The sequence below is a fragment of the Pristiophorus japonicus genome, chromosome 8, assembly GCF_044704955.1.
Source record: "Pristiophorus japonicus isolate sPriJap1 chromosome 8, sPriJap1.hap1, whole genome shotgun sequence".
Lineage (NCBI taxonomy): Eukaryota > Metazoa > Chordata > Chondrichthyes > Pristiophoridae > Pristiophorus > Pristiophorus japonicus.
Window position 1 is genome coordinate 30,328,924 of NC_091984.1, and position 22,075 is coordinate 30,350,998.

The 22,075-nt window shown below is 40.2% G+C and overlaps 1 protein-coding gene across 7 annotated transcripts in view; it reads left to right on the plus strand.

Moving 5' to 3' along the window:
- tlcd4a (TLC domain containing 4a) overlaps positions 1–22,075 on the plus strand; it is a 65,962-nt gene that overhangs the window by 33,373 nt on the left and 10,514 nt on the right. For all 7 annotated transcript variants that reach the window (XM_070886644.1, XM_070886643.1, XM_070886642.1 and 4 more), the window contains one exon: positions 19,782–19,855. In XM_070886644.1, coding sequence (XP_070742745.1) covers positions 19,782–19,855 — 74 coding nt within the window. The remainder of the gene's footprint in view (positions 1–19,781; positions 19,856–22,075) is intronic.

Below are 22,075 nucleotides of genomic sequence, written 5' to 3' on the forward strand. Positions count from 1 at the left end.
ACCTGAACCCGCCCCCAACCTACCCATTTCCTGTTTCGACCGGGATGAGGGGCAGCCAATCTGCTGCCAGGAAGCTGGCTGTCAATTTAAATATTTTAATGAGGATGGAAGCCTCTTTAACCACCATTTTATTTCTAACTCTATCTGGTGGGGTTTTACACATTTCATAAAACCCGGCAGTTACAGCAAGGCCAAGGACTGCTTCATTCAGGAGGTAAGTGCCTTTTATATCTATCTTCTGGAATCCAGAGTCCCTACTTAACCCAGCCCCGTGATCAGAGACCCCTTCTCTCTCTTTCCGCGCCCCCCCTCCACGAGGCCTATGATTGGCTTTGTATACTCATCCACCTCCCTCCCCAATCAACCTGAGGCCAACCTCGATCCTCCGGTGGCTGGCCCAGATCTGCTCTTCCCTTCCATGATTCTCTGGAGGTCCTGATCTTCATTGTTCTCCCGCCGCCCCCCTCCCTCCCCCCCCCTCCCCCCCAAAAAAAAGCCTGCATGGCCCCCATGCGATTCCTCCTTCCTCTGTGTGATCTAGTGCCACAGGTCTACCGTCAGGAGCCAGCCAGCGCCTCCAGCTGGCTGGCTACGGGTAGGAATCAGAGGCTTCAGATGCAAATCAGGCCTCCCGGGTTTCCTTCCTCCAGAGCCCTGCCCCCAATGACAATCCAGCCCTCAGTAATTGATGGAATTAGAAAAGTGATAGTTTCTGTATTTCGTAAATAAGTTTGCCAAAGCTGTTGACAAAATAATTGGAATGCTGATCTCTTAAGAATTCTAGACAACTCCAGCTGTATTTAAATACATCTGCAGGATGATATTTTCAAACCTTTACCCCACCATTGGAATCTATGTGCTCCAATTACGTGAATAACCTTTTCTGAACAGGTAGCACACTGTGTGTAATATGGGTCTTGACTTACATTTATTTTCACAGTTCCAGTATTTGAATTTTGCAGCATGCTAGGCTTTAACTTTTGCCCAAGTACAAAAAACCCTTTCCCACCAGTAGTGGCCATGCCAGTTATCTTCTGTATCTTCCCCTTGAGCATATGCAGCAGTTACAGATGCCACACCTCAAGTTCAGTCATTTGAGGAAGAAATTTCAAAAATTGGCTAGTTCATAAACCTTCCTCTTCCCATGGCTTATTCTTATCAGTTTGACTTTTTATAGACTAAAAAGAAAATGCCTTGGGAGGGGGGAGTCTGCCTTTTAAGTTGTCACTTCAAACTGAACTTTTACTGAACTTTAAAATTGTGCTGGAATGTTGGGATCAGCATTGTGCATCGTATTGTCCTCAGTCAGAACAGACAGCACTGTTTGTCACTTGAGCAAATCTTTTGTGGTTGGCAGGCTGGATGTGGCAAGTCTTCAGTGGGAATCATTCCTCTCAAAAGAGCCATTATAAACTTTTTTGAAGGAGAGTAATTGTAGGTAAAGTATTGCTTGACAATTATTTCCTTTCAGAAAAAAGCTTGCCACTCTTGAAGCACAAAAAAAATTCCCTTTTGAAGGCTATTGTGACTCATAATTCATTAAAATTTCAGTCCTAGTTCCAACCTTTACAGAATTAGAATGGGTAGAAATGGGATACCATCGTGGAAAAGTGAAAATAACCAAAGGAACCTACACTATTATTATCCTTCCTGAGAGTCTTGGTAAAGTAAATGGCAATGCATCCTATCTCCACTGATGGTTTCATGAAGGGTGTACCCACAACTCGCCTAGGTAAGGGTTTTGAGGTGCTTTTCCTTCTTGCACCTTCCTCAGCAGAAGCCTCTGTCCCTTTTTCCTTCTGGCACATTTATCTGAGGAACTTGGAAATGGGAAAGCCACAATCTTGATTTATCGAATGAACTGCTATGTTATTTCATTAGAGAGATGTAAACATGGGATCATGATAATATTTATCACTCACTATGCCAGGCTTTCTGAGAAATACACTTCGTATTCTGTACCTCGGCTTCATGAATAAATGGCAGATCTCCTCAACAATAGTTATCATTTTGTTGATGATCACTGTGTTGAGGAAGCTGTTGCCTTTCAGAGAGAGTTGTGCAGCAACTGAATCATCGCAGACAAAAATAGAAAGAATTGGACTGCGAGTTTATAAATGATTTAATCTGATATATGCTTTATCTAGTTGATAGAATTGACCATGGTAGAGCAGAATAGCTTTATTCCTGTTTTTAAAACTCTGAAATTAGAGATTCCACAGACTTCACTGTATATCCTGCCTGTAATACGTGGAGAACTACTATGAATTTTGTGTGTGTATATTCTCGTTCTCATTTTCATTGCGTTGCTCACAGTAAATCGAGGATATTTCTCTCTCTTGCCTGTCTGTCTGTCTTCGTGTTGCTGCTTCAGTGTGTTCGATAAATTATATTGGGTACAGTTCTCCCAGACCGGTTCATAATTACTACATAACTCTGTCCTCATCAGATGACTAGATCAAATCTGTTATTTTCAGGCACATCATGGCAGTTGTATTGCACTCCACTCTGCTATCGACAATTCAAGTGGTGGGAGTAGAATTTATTGGTGAGCGTAGTAGTGGTTCTATCCAAGGTGAATTTAATATTCCCCTCTTGGTAAGGGAATTTTCAGTATGGCAGTAATTCCAGTTGATTTTAAATGACCTATGATGAGCTTAACCACAACTTTCCTAAGAGTAAGTGTTTCATGGAGAAATGGAAGCTTTCTCAGTCTAATAGTCCCCCAAAAGAGTATGACTTAATTGGGAATAATATTAGTGTGTGTCATACAAAAGCAGAAGTAGGGGAAAAAGGGGTTGCTCAGATTGAATAAGGCTCGGAAGTTGTGTACCTTCGGTCAGTGCTGGATCCACTTTTTTGATGTAAATAATTTGGGCTTGGGCATAGAGAGAGCAATCTGCTGATGACACTAAAGAATGGGGTTTGGCAACAGTGAGGAGGACTGTAAAAGAGTTTAGGAAGAAATAAGCAGACTAGCAGAATGGGCAGCAAGTAGCAGATGCTACTTGGTGGGAACATCACCACCTCCAAGTTCCCCTCCAAGTCACACGCCATCCTAACTAGGAAATATATCGCCGTTCCATCAATATCGCTTGATCACAATTCTGGAACTCCCTCCCTAACAGCACTGTGGGAGTACTTTCAACACACAGACTGCAGCGGTTCAAGGCGGCGGCTCACCACCACCTTCTCGAGGGCAATTAGGGATGGACAATAAATGTTGGCCTTGCCAGTGACATCTACATCCCATGAACAAATTTTTAAAAACGCGATTTAGTATGGATAAGTGTTAATGCATTTTGGGAGGCAAAACAAGGAATAGAAAGATGCTCAAAGCTGTGGGTGAATGATGTGACCTGAAAGTTCTAATAATTTTCTGCAACTGTGAGTGCAAGTAGAGAAAGACATAAAGGCCAACAGTGTTTTTGGTTTTATAAATAGGGGCATAGAGTACAAGAGTAAAGAAGTAATTTGTACAAAACCTTGCTGAAACAACTGTCTTAAGGGAAAAGCAGGTAATTTATTCAAAGCAGAGGAAGATTCAGAGCAATGGGAAGAGAGCAGGCCAGTGAGATTTCTTTTGGCAAAGAGCCAGCATAGACATGATGGGACCCAATGACCTATGCTGTAAACATGTGTGGTCCTATTGAATGGTTAGAATAGAAATTTCTGCTTCATCACGAAGTTTCCCTCCTGGAGCAAACAACTGGTTTTGGAATCACTAGAGATATGACTAAGATTCATTTCATTTCTGGTGGTCAAGAGTATGATGATACCAATAGTCTTGAGGACCTTCTCTTCCCTTCTGTTGATATAAACATCAGGTCACTGGATAGTAATGGAGAGCAGGTTGGATTTCCAATCTTCTCCACCCCCAACCAAGGGACACTAAAGCCAATTGCAGTACATCTGTAGCTGCTCCAGCTAATTCGGTGAATTTTGCATAACACTTGGCCCTGTTGGGAATTAAAGGTTAAAGATGAAATGAAGTAAGTTTCATCTTTTGAACAGGGTGAAGAAATGACATGCTGTGCTTGTCAACTTACAATACTTCTAATTGCTGTTTTGTTAGCTCAACTCCGCAGATAGGGTGTTTGCCAAGGTCGTCATTTGTAAATGTTTTCTGTACGTATCAGTATAACTAAAGTTCTGAAAAGAAAAACAGCCCTGATTTAAAGGCCCGCATACACAGACAGAGGTAAACTTGAAGTGCAGTAGAATGCAGACTTGTTATATCTTGAGACGCAGCAATAGCCAACATCCCGTCGCTTTCTTGGCAGGGGTCAAATATAAAGTACAAAGGAATGACATTTCTAGTGGCAGTGGATTTAGAAATTACTGAGAGGGAAGATTTGTTTCCTAGGGGTGCCTGGGGGCATCTCTTCCCTCCCTGCAGAAATATAGATATCTGCCCTAATTTAAAAAAAAAATTACCTTGGAAAGGCTATACATGCTATAATTTGGAAATAAAGTCATCGTATGGGCAACATATGATGGTTGTTTTTTGTTGCCAGTCGAACCCCAGAAAGATTGTGCTAATTTGTGAACTGAAACCTTTTATAACCTGCCCCTGCCCAAAAAGCTATTCTAACCAGCTGTACATTCCACATTTACTAGACAAAACTGGCCGCCTGTCCCAGACACCCTGTCAGCCCAGAAGCAGGCAAGGGATTTGCTGGACTGAGGGTGTGCAGATTTTACTATTTCAAAATAAACTTCCATTTTTAAATACCTTCAAGAGGGATAACGGTGAATCAGTATCAAGCCAAAATTTTAGATCGAGTCCTAATGAATGTTCATGCCAAAACATTAATCAATTCATTTCTTAGGTGCTGATCACCCTGCTGTGTAATTCAAAATGTTATGTTTTTAAAGCTTTAAAACACATGGGTAGAAATTATTGTTGGCAGTAATCACGGGAAGAATACTTAACTAGCTTTTATGACATTCCTTCATCTGCTATATTTAATTGTGATAATCCATTCATTCCATTAAAATGGTAGACCGAGGAATGTTGTACAAACATGTTGCATTTCTAATATTAATGCAGATGGTAATTTTAGCCTATATTCTTTTGACCTTGTCAAAAAGGCATATTTTATTGAAATTGAAATTGAAATTGAAATGAAAAATCATTCCACGCTGTGATTCATGATGGTTTGAAAAAAAAAACTGAAGTCCACAAAAATGCATGAATTGGTACTGGCTTTATTTGAACGATGCAGTCACTGCGCTTGTGAGATTGCCAGGGTTTGAACTTTGTGGCCTCAGTCTGGTGTTTGCAAGCTATTATACTCTTAATTATTAATGTCACTCTTCACATTTCTTTGTGGTTGTTGACTGTTCTAATCTGGATGCTGTGGGATGCCTTGCACCTTTACTGTATGGTAAACAAGCTGGCAACTGCTTTCAAAGTTGCAGAACGTGTCAGTTTGGAATTTCTAGCATGAAATTATCAGACACCCCACATTTTAGTGCAGCTTCTAAGTTTTTATTCAGTAGTTGCGAGCAGCACCTTGACTTCATCAGAGTGATTGCTGAGAATGTAGACTCGCACAACGTGATGTGCCAGACCCATCCCTGCTCTCCGTCCAAAACGTGGTTGGAAGCTGCTTGTCCTTTGCCAAGACGCTGCTTGTTGGAGCTTAATAAAAAATACTGCTCGTTATTGGTTGGACCTGCTACTGCCAACTTGCAGCGGTTATTCCGATTGGTCACGTTGAACATGATAAGCGCTCCCCTCTCCATGTAATGTTGATGTTTTTATGATGCTGAATTCTGGTGCTTTTGCCCTTGTTGCATACTATTTTAAATGACCTCTAAGTAGTAAAGGAAGTAAAGCACTCTCAATAATCAAAAAAACTTTTCCATACTTTACGTTTTGTCTTACAATTTTACCAACAAACCCACAAAAATGTAAAAGTACACGTGCATGAGAGTATTGAGAGCACATATCCAGCGGGTCTGTTACTCATTTTTTAATTGCTAATCAAATGCAATTAGCCACATCTGGATGGCACTTAGCCACATGTGGCTAGAGACTAACGTATTGGAGGTCACTGGTTTAAGGCTGTATTTGTGCTGTACCTAGTCTATAGATATAGACTGGTTTCATGTTGCACAATCCAGCAAAGTTTAGTGTTGATCTGTAACCTTACTTCAAGAAAAGCAGGAGAGAGCAAACCAGGAACTTCAGGTCTTTTATCCTAACGTCAGTTGTCGGACAAATGCTAGAATCTATTATTAAGGAAGTGGTAACCGGGCATTTAGAAAATCATATAATTAGACAGAGTTGTATGAAGGGTAAATCGTGTTTAACAAATTTATTCACAGTTTTTGAGGATGTAACTAGCAAGGTAGATAAAGGGGAACCAGTGGATGTAGTGTGTTTAGACTTCCAAAAGGCATTCGAAAAGTTGCCACAAAAGGTTGTTATGCAAGATAAGGGCTCATGGTGTTGGGGGTTACGTAGTGTGGATATGGGATTGGTTAACGGACAGAAAACAGAGTAGGGATAAACGGGTCATTTTCAAATTGGCAGACTATAACTAGTGGGGTGTCGCAAGGATCAGTGCTAGGACCTCAGCAATTTACAATTTATATTAATGACTTGGATGAAGAGACTGAGTGCAATATATCCAGGTTTGTTGATGATACAAAGCTAGGTAAACAGAGCCGACAGGGATATGGACAGGTTAAGTGAGTAGACAATAAGGTGGCAGATGGAGTATAATGTGGGAAACTGTGAGATTATTCACTTTGGTAGGAAGAATAGAAAAACAATATTTTTAAAATGGTGTGAATCTATTAAATGTTGGTGTTTAGAGAGATGTAGGTGCCCTTGTACAGGAAACATAGAGCTGGCATGCAACTACAGCAAGAAATTAGCGAGGCAAATGGCATGTTGGCCTTCATTGTAAGGGGGTTGGAGTACAAGAGTAAGGAAATCCTACTGCAATTGTACAGGTCTTTGTTGAGACCACACCTGCAGTATTGTGCACGAGTTTTGGTCTCCTTATCTGAGGAAGGATATACTTGCCCTAGAGGCGGTGCAACGAAGGTTCATTTAGATTAATTCCTGGGATGAGAGGGTTGTCCCATGAGGAAAGACAGAATAGATTGGGCTTATTTGAGTTCAGAAGAATGAGAGGTGATTTCATTGAAACATAAGATTCTGAGAGGGATTGAAAGGGTAGATGCTGAGAGGTTGTTTTCCCCAGCTGGAGAATCTAGAACTGGGGGGGCATAGTCTTGGGATAAGGAGCCATTTAAGACTGCGATAAGGAGGAATCTCTTCAGTGAGTTGTGAATCTTTTTGGCATTCACTATTCCAAAGAGCAGCTGTTGCGGAGTTGAGTATGTTCAAGGCTGATAGATTTTTGGGCTCTAGGGAAATCTAGAGTACTCTAAGTGACTCTATGGGGATCGGTGGGTAAGTGGAGTTGAGGTTGAAGATTAGCCATGATCTTATTGAATGTCAGAGCAGGCTCCAGTGGCCGTTTGGCCTACTCCTGCTCCTAATTCCTATGTATTTACTCCAGAACATAACTCCAAAGTTAGATTCCCTGAAGGAGAACGTGTCTCTGTTTTGCTTCAAAATCTGGTTTAGCCCTTGCTGAATTAGCACTGCAACTTGTATTGGTGTGGAGCAAAATCACTTTGCAGTGATACAGCATTTAGTGTCTCTTGGGCTGCATTTATCAATTACAATGTTGATATAGAAGTGTTTATGATTTGGGTGTTATACTATCAATTGAAATGGACACTATTCTAATTTATAACTTGGAGAGTGCAAAATTTAATGGCAAATATTGCAGACCAATCTTTTGTAATAACTCCTCTCCCACTTAATTTTTTCATCTACTTTGAATAAAATTGCCCCTATATCTGCTGTAGAAGCCAAGTATGTAAGAACAATGAAGTGTTCGGTTTCTTCTACTTGTGAGGGACATCTTTATTTTGTGAATTGGATGGACTTTTTAAAAAAAAAACGAATTCAGATTTTTTTAATACAATGAGTTAAAATACAAGTCTCAAATACTGTGTGGTGTTACACAATAAATATTTAATTTAAGCTGCTTTTTGCTGACATTTTCCACCTCACTTAAGCTAGTATAGATACAGCAAAAATAATCACACGCAAACAAAAACAACACAATTCTGGAAAAAAAATCAGTAAATGTACCCATAATGAAACATCACGTTGAAATATCTACACATTCTCCATGCATCTGCTCTTCTCTGTCGGATCCAAGTGCGAGTCCTGCCTCATTTTGAATTGGACAGTTCCCATGGAAATAGGGATATCCAGCTCTTGTTAACATATTCTGAATGTGTGACACACAAGTATCATGCAAATTGTTGTTTTTTAATCTTCCTCCTGTGTAACTGATACCCAGAACACTCCATGACCACCTATATCATATGGCAGAACATATATAAACAATAGTGGCCTAAAAGTGCCAAACTTAATACAGATTTAACTTTTCTCTTTTTTTAATTACAGTTAATGTTGATAGATTTTTCTTTGTTGCTGAGGGGGATGCTCATGAGCTAGTTTGATTCTGAGCTCTAGCATTGTGGCGGATGCCAGTCAGGCCTGGACCACAGCAAATTCAAGCAGCCGTGATCATTTGAAAACTAAACATGGGGCGGGCGGGGGGGGGGGGAAATTATAGTCATGTAACTTGGGGGAAGGGGCAGTGAAGGCAGGTTTTGGGGAAGGAGGGTACTACTTGTACCTTAACCAAATACTGCAAATGCACCATATGCGGTAGAAAAATAAAAAGTTATAATGTAAGTAATTGGGAATGTTATTTTAGAGGGAAAAGAATAAATCAGGTTACTTTGCTATTTATGTAAGTTATGGAAAATTTTAGGGAGAATGTCATAGATGATTGGTGGGTGATTGAGGGATCAACCCAGATGAACTGCAGACTGTCTTCTAGTGCACCTTCCTACTTTTTACTTGGATCTTAAAGTTTTGTAAAGCAGGTGACGACTTGCATTGATATACATAAGAATTGGGAGCAGGAGGTCAGCCATACGGTCCTCGAGGTTGCACCGCCATTCAAGAAGATCATGGCTGACCTTCAAACTCTATTCCACTTTCCTGCCCAATCCTCCTATCCCTTGATTCCCCTAGAGTTCAAAAATCTATCGATCTCGGCCTTGAATATACTCAATGATTCAGCATCCTTGCCCTTTCAAGTAGAGAATTCCAAAGATTCACATCACTGAGTGAAGAAATTCCTCCTCATCTCAGTCATAAATGGTCAACGCCTTATTCGAAGATTATGCCCCTTTGACTCTCCAGCCAGCGGAAACAGCCTCTCAGCATCTACCCTGTGAATCCCCTCAGAATCATATGTTTCAATGAGATCACCGCTCATTCTTGTAAACTCCAGAGACTATAGGCCCAGTTTACTCAATCTCTCCTCTTAGAACATCCCTCTCATCCCAGGGAGCAATCTAGTGAACTTTCCTAACACTGCTTCGAAGGCGAGCACCTCCTTTCTCAGATTAAAAACTCCAGGTGTGGTTTCAACAAAACGCTGTACAATTGTAGTAAGACTTCCTTACTCTTGTACTCTAACCCCCTTGAAATAAAGGCCCATATGCCATTTTCCTTCCTAATTGCTTACTGTACCTGCATACTAACTTTCCACGTTTCCTATAGGAGAACAATCAATCTCTATACAAACATTTAGCAGTTTCTCACCATTAAAAGATATGTTTTTCTATTCCTACAAAAATGAATAACCACACATTTCCCCACATTATACTCCATCTGCCATCTTATTGCCCACTCACTTAGCTTGGCTATATCCCTTTGTAGGCTCTTTGTGTCCTGTTCACAGCTTACTTTCCCACCTAGCTTTGTATCATCAACAAACTCGGTCCCTTCATCTTAGTCATTAATTTAAATCTTAAATAGCTGAGGCCCAAGCACTGATCCTTGCGGCAATCCACTAGTTACAGCCTGCCAACTGGAAAATGACCTATTTATCTCTACTGTTTTCTGTTCGTTAACCAATCCTTTATCCATGCTAATAGAAACATAGAAATTTACAGTGCAGTAGGAGGCCATTTAAGTAAGATAAGATAACATATCGTGTCTGTGCCGGCCGACAAAGAGCTGCATGGCCCTTGGTCAGCAGCTCTAAAGATTACATATCAACCTATGAACAATGACGGAAAGTCAAATATATTACCCCTGAACCCCATGAGTCCTTACCTTGCATAGCAACCTTTTATGTGACACCTAATTGAATGCCTTTTGCAAATCCAAATATACTACATCCACTGTTTCTCCTTTATCTACTAGTTGCATCCTCAAAACAAAATTTGTTCAACATGATTTCCTTTTCATAAAATCATGATGACTCGGTCTAATCATATTATGATTTTCTAAGTTACCACTTCCTTAATAATGGATTCCAGCATTTTCCTGATGACTAATGTCAGGCTAACTGTCCTGTAGTTCCCTGTTTTCTCTCCCTCCTTTCTCCAAGTTATATTTGTGACCTCCCAATCCGCTGGGACCATTCTAGATACAGTATCTTTAATGCAGGAAATCGGTTGAGGTGCTTCACATGAGTGTAATCAGACAAAAATTCTAAATACTATTACAAATACATATGCCTTTGGGTGAGGTCTGTATCTTTTGGTATCAGTTAAGTGTGTAATATATTTATCTTGTCACAAGCAGGAAATAGGGTAAAAAAACAAACTTAAAGGCACTTTGTCTAAATGCACGTAGCATTCATAACAAAATAGATGAGTTGACAGCACAAATAGATACAAATAGGTATGATCTGATGGCCATTACAGAGACATGGTTGCAAGGTGACCAGGACTGGGAATTAAATATTCAGGGGTATTTGACAATCCAGAAGGACAAACAAAGGAAGAGGAGGTGGGGTAGCTCCATTGATAAAGGATGGAATCACTGCAATAGTGAGAAACTATTTTGGCTCAAATGAAACAGTTTGGGTGGAGATAAGGAATAATAAGGGGGAAAAAAAAATCACTGGTGGGCGTAGTCTATAAGCCCCCTAACAGCAACTTGTTGGTCGGAGCATAAACCAGGAAATAGTGGGGGCTTGTAAAAAGGGAATAGCAATAATTGAGTGATTTTAATCTCCATATTGATTGGACAAATCAAATTGTCAGGGTAGCCTTGAGGAAGAGTGCATAAGGGACGGGTTCCTTGAGCAGTATGTAGCGGAACCAACCAGGGGGCAGGCTATCTGAGATCTGGTCCTGTGTAATGAGACTCCTAGTAAAGGATCCCCTTGGAAAGAGTGATCATAGCATGGCTGAATTTCAAATTCAGATGGAGGGTGAGAAAGTTGGATTACAAACCAGCTTACTAAGCTTAAATAAAGGAGATTATGAGGGTAATCTATTTTCCCAGTCCACTTTAAAATGTAGGATGGTTGATGAACATTTAAGGAGATATTTCGCAACTCTCCAGAAAAATATATTCCAGTGAGGAGGAAAGGGTGTAAAAGAAAAGATAGCCATCCGTGGCTAACTAAAGAAATAAAGGATGATAGCTAATTTAAAAACAAGGGCCAAAACTAGTGGGAGGACAGAAGATTGGGAAGCTTTTAAAAGCCAGCAAAGAATAACTCAAAAAATGATTAAGAAAGGGAAGATAGACTATGAAAGTAAACTAGCACGAAATATAAAAACAGATAGCAAGAGTTAAAGAGTGGCGAAAGTAAATGTTGGTCCCTTAGAGGATGAGACCGGGGAATTAGTAATGGGGAACATGGAGATGGCAGAAACTCTGAACAAATATTTTGTATCAGTCTTTACGGTAGAGGACACTAACAATATCCCAACAGTGGATAGTCAAGGGGCAATAGCGGGGGAGGAATTTAACACAATCAGTAAGGACGTGGTACTCCGTAAGATAATGGGACAAAGATGGATAAATCCCCTGGACCTGATGGCTTAAGAGAAGTAGTGGCAGGGATTGTGGATGCATTGGTTGTAATTTACCAAAATTCCCTGGATTCTGGGGAGGTCCCAGCAGATTAGAAAACTGCAAATGTAATGCCCCTATTTTAAAAAAGGAGGCAGACAAAAAGCAGGAAACTATAGACCAGTTCACCTAACACCTAGTTGAGAAATGTTGGAGTCCATTATTAAAGAAGCAGTAACAGGAAATTTGGAAAAGCATAATTCAGTCAGAGTCAGCATGGATTTATGAAGGGGAAGTCATGTTTGACAAATTTGCTGGAATTCTTTGAGGATGTAACAAACAGGGTGAATAAAGGGGAACCAGTGGATGTGGTGTATTTGGACTTCGAGAAGTGATTTGACAAGGTGCTGCACAAGATAAAAGTTCACTGGGTTGGGGGTAATATATTAGCATGGATAGAGGATTGACTAACCGACAGAAAACAGAGAGTCGGGATAAATGGTTTATTCTCGGGTTGGCAATCAGTAACTTGGGGTGCCGCAGGGATCAGTGCTGGGACCCCAACTATTTACAATCTATATTAACGACTTGGAAGAAAGGACCGAGAGTAACGTAGCCAAGTTTGCTGACGATACAAAGATGAGAGGAAAAGCAATGTGTGAAGAGGACACAAAAAATCTGCAAAAGGACATAGACCGGCTAAGTGAGTGGACAAAAATTTGGCAGATGGAGTATAATGTTGGAAAGTGTGAGGTCATGCACTTTGGCAGAAAAAAAATCAAAGAGAATGTTATTATTTAAATGGAGAAAAATTGCAAAGTGCTGCAGTTAGCGGGACCTGGGGGCATGTGTGCATGAAACACAAAAGGATAGTATGCAGGTACAGCAAGTGATCAGGAAGGCCAATGGAATCTTGGCCTTTATTGCAAAGGGGATGGAGTATAAAAGCAGGGACGTTTTGCTACAGTTATACAGGGTATTGTTGAGGCCACACCTGGAATACTGCGTGCAGTTTTGGTTTCCATATTTACGAAAGGATATACTTGCTTTGGAGGCAGTTCAAAGATGGTTCACTAGGTTAATTCCGGAAATGAGGGGGTTGACTTATGAGGAAAGGTTGAGTAGGTTGGGCCTCTAGTCATTGGAATTCAGAAGAATGAGAGGTGATCTTATCAAAACGTATAAGATTATGAGGGAGTTTGACAAGGTGGATGCAGAGAGAATGTTTCCACTGATAGGGGAGACTAGAATTAGGGGGCATTATCTTAGAATAAGGGGCCGTCCATTTAAAAGTGAGATGAGGAATTTCTTCTCTGATGGTTGTAAATCTGTGGAATTTGCTACCTCAGAGAGCTGTGGAAGCTGGGACATTGAATAAATTAAAGACAGAGATAGACAGTTTCTTAACCGATAAGGGATTAAAGGGTTATGGGTAGCAGGCAGGGAAGTGGACCTGAGTCCATGATCGGATCAGCCATGATCATATTAAATACGTAGCAGGCTCGAAGGGCCGTATGGCCTACTCCTGTTCCTATTTCTTATGTCCTATTTCTTGTGTATTGGTTCAAATGTCAGGAGTTGCTGAAATCTGGCTAAAGGAAGAGGGTGAGTGATGCATTTGATCAGGGAAGGTTCATGCATTGCTGGGTGGGGGAAAAAAACTGTTAAAGAATTTCTGGGTGCATCTGAAATATAAAAAGGGGGAAAGGTTACTGATAAGGAATGTGTTACAGGCCATCCCAAAATAAAAAAGGTAGGAAGCTCAGCTTTTGGAAGGTCATACTCATTGTGCAAAAGCCTCAGTTATAATAGATTAATAGGAAAGTCATTAAGTCATTAGAGACAGAGAGAGAGAAAAGGGTTACGTGTAACATTATGAAATTACAGAAAAGAAAGAACTAGTGTCAAGCAGAGTAACACCCAAGAAACTAATGAAGGACGAGGAGGGAACATGAGTGCAATATAGTGAAAAGTATGAAGGACAGTACAACATGCTCTTTTAAGTATATTTGGAGCACGAGAAGAGTACAGGCTGACCACCAGTGGCAACGGTGGTGTTTGAGGACATGAAAAAGGCAGAATTGCGAAATGGTTATTTTGTGACTTTTTATTCTTGCTCCGCCTGATCATATTATGATTTTCTAAGTTACCACTTCCTTAATAATGGATTCCAGCATTTTCCTGACGACTGATGTCAGGCTAACACTGCCTGTAGTTCCCTGTTTTCTCTCCCTCCTTTCTCGAGTTACATTTGCTCCCTCCCAATCCGCTGGGATCGTTCTAGATACAGTGTCTTTAATGTAGGAGATTGGCTCGAAGTGCTTCACATGAGCGTAATCAGACAAATTCTAAATAGTATTACAAATACATATGCCTAATTGCCCTGAAGAGGTGCTGGTGGGCTTTTTTCTCAGCAGTTTGATGCAATTGAGTGGCGTGCTTGGCCACTTCAAAGGGCAGTTAAAAGTCAGCCAGGTTGGTGTGAGACTGAGTCACATAGGCCAGAACTTCCTTAAGTAACATTAGTGAACCAGGTGGGTTTTTACAACAAGTCAACAGTTTATGGGCCTATTTTACTGATTTCTTCTTTCCAGATTTTTTTTGAACTGAATTTAAAATCTCAAACTTCCTTGGTGGGATTTTAACTTGTGTTCTCTGGATTATTAATTCAAACCTCTCGATTACTGGTCCAGTAACATAACTACAACACAATTTGTGAGATTTATTAGATCTGTCAGAAGAGACTTGTGTCCGTGACCACAACAAACCAGGCTGGGTACAGGTATATTGTAAATAAGCACAACGGATTTTATTAAGTAGTTTACTTCCAGTACAAAGAAATAATACTTAACAAGGCTATAGTCGACAGTCTGTTCCTTGAAACCTCAACGGTAGCCCACTGAGTTGATCGAGGCGCTGTCTCTTGCTGTGTTTTGTTGACCGTAGTCCTCCTCCAGTCTTCCTCTCTGTTAATGCTGCCTCCACAGTTCAGTAGCTGTTACTTTATACCCTTTTCCTCCCATTCAATGCTGTGAGAATCTGCAGCTGTTCCAGCCTTACAATAGATCATTCTAAGTCTACTGCCTTTGACCTTCTATGTTATCTCTCTTTCTCCTCTGAGAACCATGTCAAGCACAATTCATTACTGACCTTGGCTTTACAAAATTATAAGAAATGGTACATGCTGCATACCTTTATCTTATTGATTTAATATTTTGGCCTTGGCCATTCTATTTCTAGTCTCCCCTATCAGAGGAAACATTCTCTCTGCATCCACCTTGTCAAGCCCCCTCATAATCTTCTACGTTTTCGATATTCTGAATTCCAATGAGTCGAGGCTCAACCTACTCATAAGTCAACCCCCTCCTCTCCGGAATCAACCTAGTGAACCTTCTCTGAACTGCCTCCAAAGTAAGTATATCCTTTCTTAAATATCAAAACCAAAACTGTACGCAGTATTCCAGGTATGGCCTCACCAATACCCTGTATAACTGTTGCAAGCCTTCCTTGCTTTTATACTCCATCTCCTTTGCAATAAAGGCCAAGATTCCATTGGCCTTCCTGATCACTTGCTATACCTTCATTCTAACCTTTTGTGTTTCATGCACAGGTCCTACTGTACTGCAGCACTTTGCAATTTTTCTCCATTTAAATAATAACTTGCTCTTTGATTTTTTTTTTCTGCCGAAGTGCATGATCTCACACTTTCCAACATTATACTCCATCTGCTAAATTTTTGCCCACTCACTTAGCCTATCTATGTCCTTTTGCAGATTTTTTGTGTCCTCGTCACACACTGCTTTTCTCCATCTTTGTATCGTCAGCAAACTTGGCTACGTTACTCTCGGTCCCTTCTTCCAAGTCATTAATATAGATTGTAAATAGTTGGGGTCCCAGCACTGATCCCTGCGGCACCCCACTAGTTACTGATAGCCAACCAGAGAATGAGCCATTTATCCCAACTCTCTGTTTTCTGTTAGTTAGCCAATCCTCTATCCATGTTAATATATTACCCCCAACCCCGTGAACTTTTATCTTGTGCAGTAACCTTTTATGTGGCACCTGTCAAAAGCCTTCTGGAAGTCCAAATACACCACATCCACTGGTTCCCCCTTATCCACCCTGTTCGTTCCAGCAAATTTGTCAAACATGACTTCTCTTTCATAAATCCATGCTGACTGCCTGACTGAATTATGTTTTTCCAAATGTCCTGCTACTGCTTCTTTAATAATGGACTCCCAACATTTTCCCAACCACAGATGTTAAGCTAACTGGTCTATAGTTTCTTGCTTTTTGTCTCCCTCCTTTTTTAAATAGGGGCATTACATTTGCAGTTTTCCAATCTGCTAAGGGAGGAATATGAGGGAGAGTATAGGCTCAGTCCTTAGTATCACATTGAGATGTAAAATTAGATGGGTTTAGGAATCTGAAGGTGAACAATGGCTGTGACAGTTTCTGTCCAAGGGTCCTAGCAGAGTTGACTGAGGCGATCTTCCCATCCCAGTGATACCTTTCAATGCTCATTGGAATTGGATAACATCCCATTGCATTGAAAAGTAACAAATCTCATGCCTCCTTTTAAAAACAAAAAGCAGCAGGGGACAAAATGATTTTGTTGAGGGATAATATAAAGGTGACCTGAGAGGACAGAGGCTATTATGGGTTTGCAATGAGTAAATCATGTCTGACCAATTTATTGGATTTCCTTGTGGAGGTTACAGATCTGGTGGATAAACTGAGGCAGTGCATGTTCTCTTAATTTTAGGAAAGCACTTAACACTGTCCCAGACATGTGCATGCACATCGGATAGATGGCAGGAAATGGACAGCAAAGGGTGATGGTGTGTGGCAAGGTAGCAAATTTGGAAATTCACTGCCACTGGAATCTTACAGGGGTAGTTGTTGGATCTGTTGTTTTACACTTACACTTTTTTTATAGATGACTTGAGCGATGGAGTACTTGTACTGTCTAAACTATCCAAGTTTGTGGATGGGACTAAATTGGGTCCATTTGTGCCAATAATACCAACCAATGTACAATGAAAAAAAAGACAGGCTAGGTCAATGGGCAGAGAGGTGCAGATGGAATTCAACATGCAAGTATAAAGCATTGTTGTCTAATATATTAACCACTAACCACATGTGGCTAATTGCTAATTGGTAACCCAGAGGCAGATGATTTAATTTTTGATTAGTAAATAAAAAATGAGAAACAGACACAGTCATTGGGCATATGATCTCAATAGTCATTTACAGGGTGTATGTTTAACATACATTGCTAAAATGATAAGCTGAAAAGCCGAGTGTGCAAGTGTTTTTTGATTGTTGTGTGCTCTTTAATTCCTTGGTTACTGATTGTTATCAACAGCAGCGACTTGCATTTATATAGCAACTTTAATATTGTAAAACATCCCAAGGTGCTTTATGGGAGCGTTATCAGACAAAACTTTGACATTGAGCCACATAAGAGATATGAGAGGTGAAAGAATTAGGTTTTAAGGAGTGTCTTAAAGGAGTAGAGAGGTTTAGGGAGGGAATTCCAGAGCTTGGGACCTAGACAGTTGAAGGCACGGCTGCCAATTGTAGGGTGAAGGAAATCGGGGATGCACAAGAGGCCAGAATTAGAGGAACACAGAGCTCTCTGAGGATTGTAGGGCGGGAGGGGTGAAGCCATGGAGGGACTTGAACACAAGGTGAGAATTTTAAAATCGAAGCATTGCTGGACTGGGAGCCAATGTTGGTCAGCGAGCACAGGGGCGATGGGTGAATGGGAGTTGATGTGAGACCAGATATAGCCAGCAGATTTTTAGATGAACTGAAGTTTATGGAGAGTGGAAGTTGGGAGGCTGGACAGGAGAGCATTGGAACAGTTGAGACTTAAGGTAATAAAAGCATGGATGAGGGTTTCAGCAGAAAATGGGCTGAGGCAGGGGTGGAGATGGGCAATATTACAGATGTGGAAGTAGGCCCTCTTGGTGATGGAGAGGATGCGGATTCGGAAGCTCAGTTTGAGGTCAAATAGGACGCCTCTGTTGTGAACAGTCTGTTTTAGCCTGAGACAGTGGCCAGGGAAGGTGATGGAATCGGTGGCTAGAGAATGGCTTTTGTGGCTTCGGTTCTCCCAATATTTAATTGGAAGAAATTTCTGCTCATCCAGGACTGGATGCCAGTCAAGAAGCCTGACAAGACAATGGTAGTATAGGCTTCAAGAGAGGTGGTGGTAAGGTAGAGCTGGGTGTTATAAGTGTGGATGGTGGAACCTAATGTGTTTTCAGGTGATGTCAGCAAATATGCAACACATTTTGAAAGAATTTTGAACACTTTGATATTTTTAATGAATTTCCCCATTGTTTTTCTGGTTATTTTTTTTTAAACTTTGTTTTTGTCCCCCTAAATGCCCTACTGCATTTCTACAGTTATTTTGTCTGAAAGAATAGGCAGGTAAATCACTCCCATACCTTTTTTAATTCTCGAGTTAGTGCCAATAGTGGTTAGTCATCATGAATTTTGGAAGTTTTATTGGTGAGTTTGTCGACATTAACCCTCATCACTTTGTGACGAATCAGATTGCCATTGGTCACCTGCTGCTTGATCAGGGCATGATTTTGAGCAGGTGGGGAAAGAGAGGCTTAAAAAAGGAGAGAAAAATGCTTCCCTATGAGGGTGGTGGAATTCTAATTGTAACACATGAGGCGGACATTTAAATGGCTTGGTGAATTATTTTTACTGCAGTGAGTTCTTGTGAAGGTCTGAAACCACGGAATAATATAGATTCTGCACTTTCTACATTGGGTAATTTTAGGTTTTTGTATGTACTTTTGGGCCTCAAAACAATGTTTAAACCTGCAGAATTATATACAGTAGAACTGCCAGTCATACATTTTTATTTTTTAAATTGTAGTTTGATTGAGCCTGCCTGAATATCACTTATGGGAAGGCTCCCACTGGATTAACCATTTAAAACTGTTCAATGAACTTGCAACCTGTTGCTTACTATTTTCCACAAATGACTTCTAATCTTGCATTTCAAATATGTTGTTTAAGCCTGTTCATATTAAATTTTGAAATGCATCATTCTCTTGCTCTCTTTCCATATGGCTGTAATTTGCACTGTCCCCCACTGGAACGGAAGACAGTTCATTATCCTCTAACAATGTGAACTCACTTTCTAGCTATATACAGCATGCAAATAAATGTGTCCTCTTCCCATTTTCTCCTATAGTTGATCAGTTTTTAAAGGGTTTATGATCAAAAATGAAAGGAAAAAAATTGAGTTCTATTTTCCACACTTAATTCTGGAGTTCTTTATCCTGAAAATAAGCAGGTCATCATAAGGATGTTGATCAATGTGCTATGTTCAATATGGCTGAATAGAACATGCAGGTGGAATAACCTGTGAGCTAAGTGTTGGTGCACCAAAATTCAAAGTGCAGCTATGTTTTTCAGCAACAGTGGCGTTACTTGTAGCTGCAATAAATCGATTTTTATATTTGACTAACTGACTGGATTTCCTTCTAAATGTTCTGATTGATGTTTGATACATTCGGAGTTTGAATATTTGTAATATGTGCATTAACAATGCGGTTTATTTTAGAAGAATTAACCTTCACACTTGCAGAGAAGGGCGTATAAAGCACAATATACCATCTGCATTTCATTCTGTTTATGCCCCCAAAGCATTGATGTTTGTGGAAAATAAATGACCAAAGTATTAATTTGTTTTTATCAATTTTATAGTTTTTCAACACACTGCTGCTTTGGGCAACCATATTACTTCATGTTCACAGAGATTTGTTTGATGTAGATTATAGATAAACTTTGAATTTTTAACTTGCTCTTTTAGGGTCAAGGATTGCTGCCTTATTTTGCTAACTTCCGCCTGATTGCAGAATTTTCAACTCCTTTTGTTAACCAGCGGTAGGTATATTAGTATTTATGAACAAACCGACAGATATAATCTGTAATGTTGCAGGGGTGCCAAAGAAACAGCTATTCTTAGTCAGTTCTTTCTCATTTGGTTTTGCAATCTGGTGCAGTCTTTTTTTTTTTAAAAAAAAAAGACAACTGCCCAGATTTTACTCCCAAAATAATGGTGAGTTTAATGCACACGCTGTTATTAGTGTGTAAACTTTGCAGCAACTTGTGATGAGGAAGAGATACCCCGTGAATTACGAATTGCCACAAGTTGCTGAATGATTTTCGCTGCTCCACAGCCTCTCCCCGTGTGTTTCTGGAAATTGCTGCATGTGCACATTAATTGCCAATTAAACTCACTGTAGAAAGTTAAGGCAGCTACTTAACAGCGTAAGTACCTTTTTTAATGAGGTGATTTATATTCCTGCAACGCCAAACAACCTCTTTAGCTCAAAAAGGGATCAATTTAAAATGTGGATTCTTATTCCTACAGGCAGTAAGTTGTTGTTAGATATTTTTAAAATTTAAAATATTTTTCTTTTCCTTTGTCTCATGTTTTCTATCTCTAAATCCAATCTTTCTTTCCTCTCTCTTTATTTCTCTTTCTGTACTTGATTAGGCTCTAATTCACCCTATTTCCTTCTCTGTCGTTTCCCTATTTATTCTCAATCCTTAAATCTCATTGGTTAAGAAGATAGACTGTTGGTCCCATCGTTCATCAAGGTCCCAGATGTCCCGTTGCCCTCACCATGCCATTATCAGCTCGCACTTCCAGCAACTTACAGGCAAACAAATTTGAGCTGAAGAGTGAGGGAAGAAGTCTTAACTAATAGGGTATGCTGTGAGATGACCCGCTCCAGCAAAATCTGGGACAATGTCATTTCAAAAGCGATTCAGTTTGCCTTTAGGGAACAGTTAAAACTAAATCTTAATTCCAAATATCAGCATTTATTCTAATATTTTATATTTACACTCGCTCGGACCTGATTCAATGTTCAGGTTAAGTATGAGGTCCTGCGTAATAACTGTTTTATTATCTTTGTTTCTCTCCTGCAGCCCTCTGTTTCTGCTCTCTGCCAGTCATTGTGATGATTTTGCATCTTGTCTGCAGTAGTGGATTGACCATGCAAGCACCTGGCCAGGATGCTAACTGACCGAGATGCCTGTTGAGTGTCCCACATTCAATAGGGGATCACTTCCTGACCCACCAAATGCTTGTGGGGTGGCTTTACCAGGTCCTGCCCCTGCATCATTCCAAATGGTGCCTAGGCCAGTTACAGCTTTCCAATTCGAGGCATTTTGGGCTTTTTTTCTGGTGTTTGCTCTCTGCTACTCTTTCCTTCGACTCAGAGTGGGCAGTGGACACACTATTAGGAATGTAACCTGTACAAATGTTGCAAGGTGTTTCTATCTGCAGTAAGAAGTATTGAGTGAGTGATCAGACACCCTTGTAGCACGATTGGCTTAATCAGGCATTTATATAAATGACTGGTTTCTAAAAGATTGTTTGTTTCACAAATAATGTAACTAAAATTTAATTATATAACTATTAAGGAAAGATGGAAATTTGAAACAAATATATAGATAATGCTGGAAACACTTGGCAAATCAAGTTGCATCTGTTTTATTTTTTTTTAAGTGAAAATATTAAACGTCTCTAGCATTGCTCTTCAGAATCAAGGGGTTGAGAGTGTTGCTGTTGAGTACAACGTGATTTACCTTACAAAGCAAATTTGTCTATGTTTAGCTATGTGCAATATTGCTGAACTTGGACAGTTTTGAGCATAATGCTTCTTGCAAAGTATTTACAGCACAGAAACGGGCCATTCGGCCCAACAGGTTCATGCTGATGTTTATGCTCTCCTCACTCTTGCTTACTATCTCGTGCCCGGCTTGAGAGACAAAGTCGCTGATGGAAAGCAACAAAGATGATTTTCATGCTTGCATTACTGTGCTATGAACTGGGGAGGGGAAGAAAGATTATTGTTCGCAAAGCATATTGGGTGAAAACTGGATTCAGGCTTTGATATGCAAAACATTGAAAATATAGTTAGAGAATGTGGGACATGGGTACTTTCAAATGACTTCCTGATCCTACCAGAGTGGGCCATGGAGGTCTAAGTTTGTGGCAAAAGTGAAAGTTTAGATGAGTTTTTTCCCCCTAAAAAATAAAAATTGGTTTACATATAGGATACCTGGTGAAGTAAAAGTAAATTTTTTTTG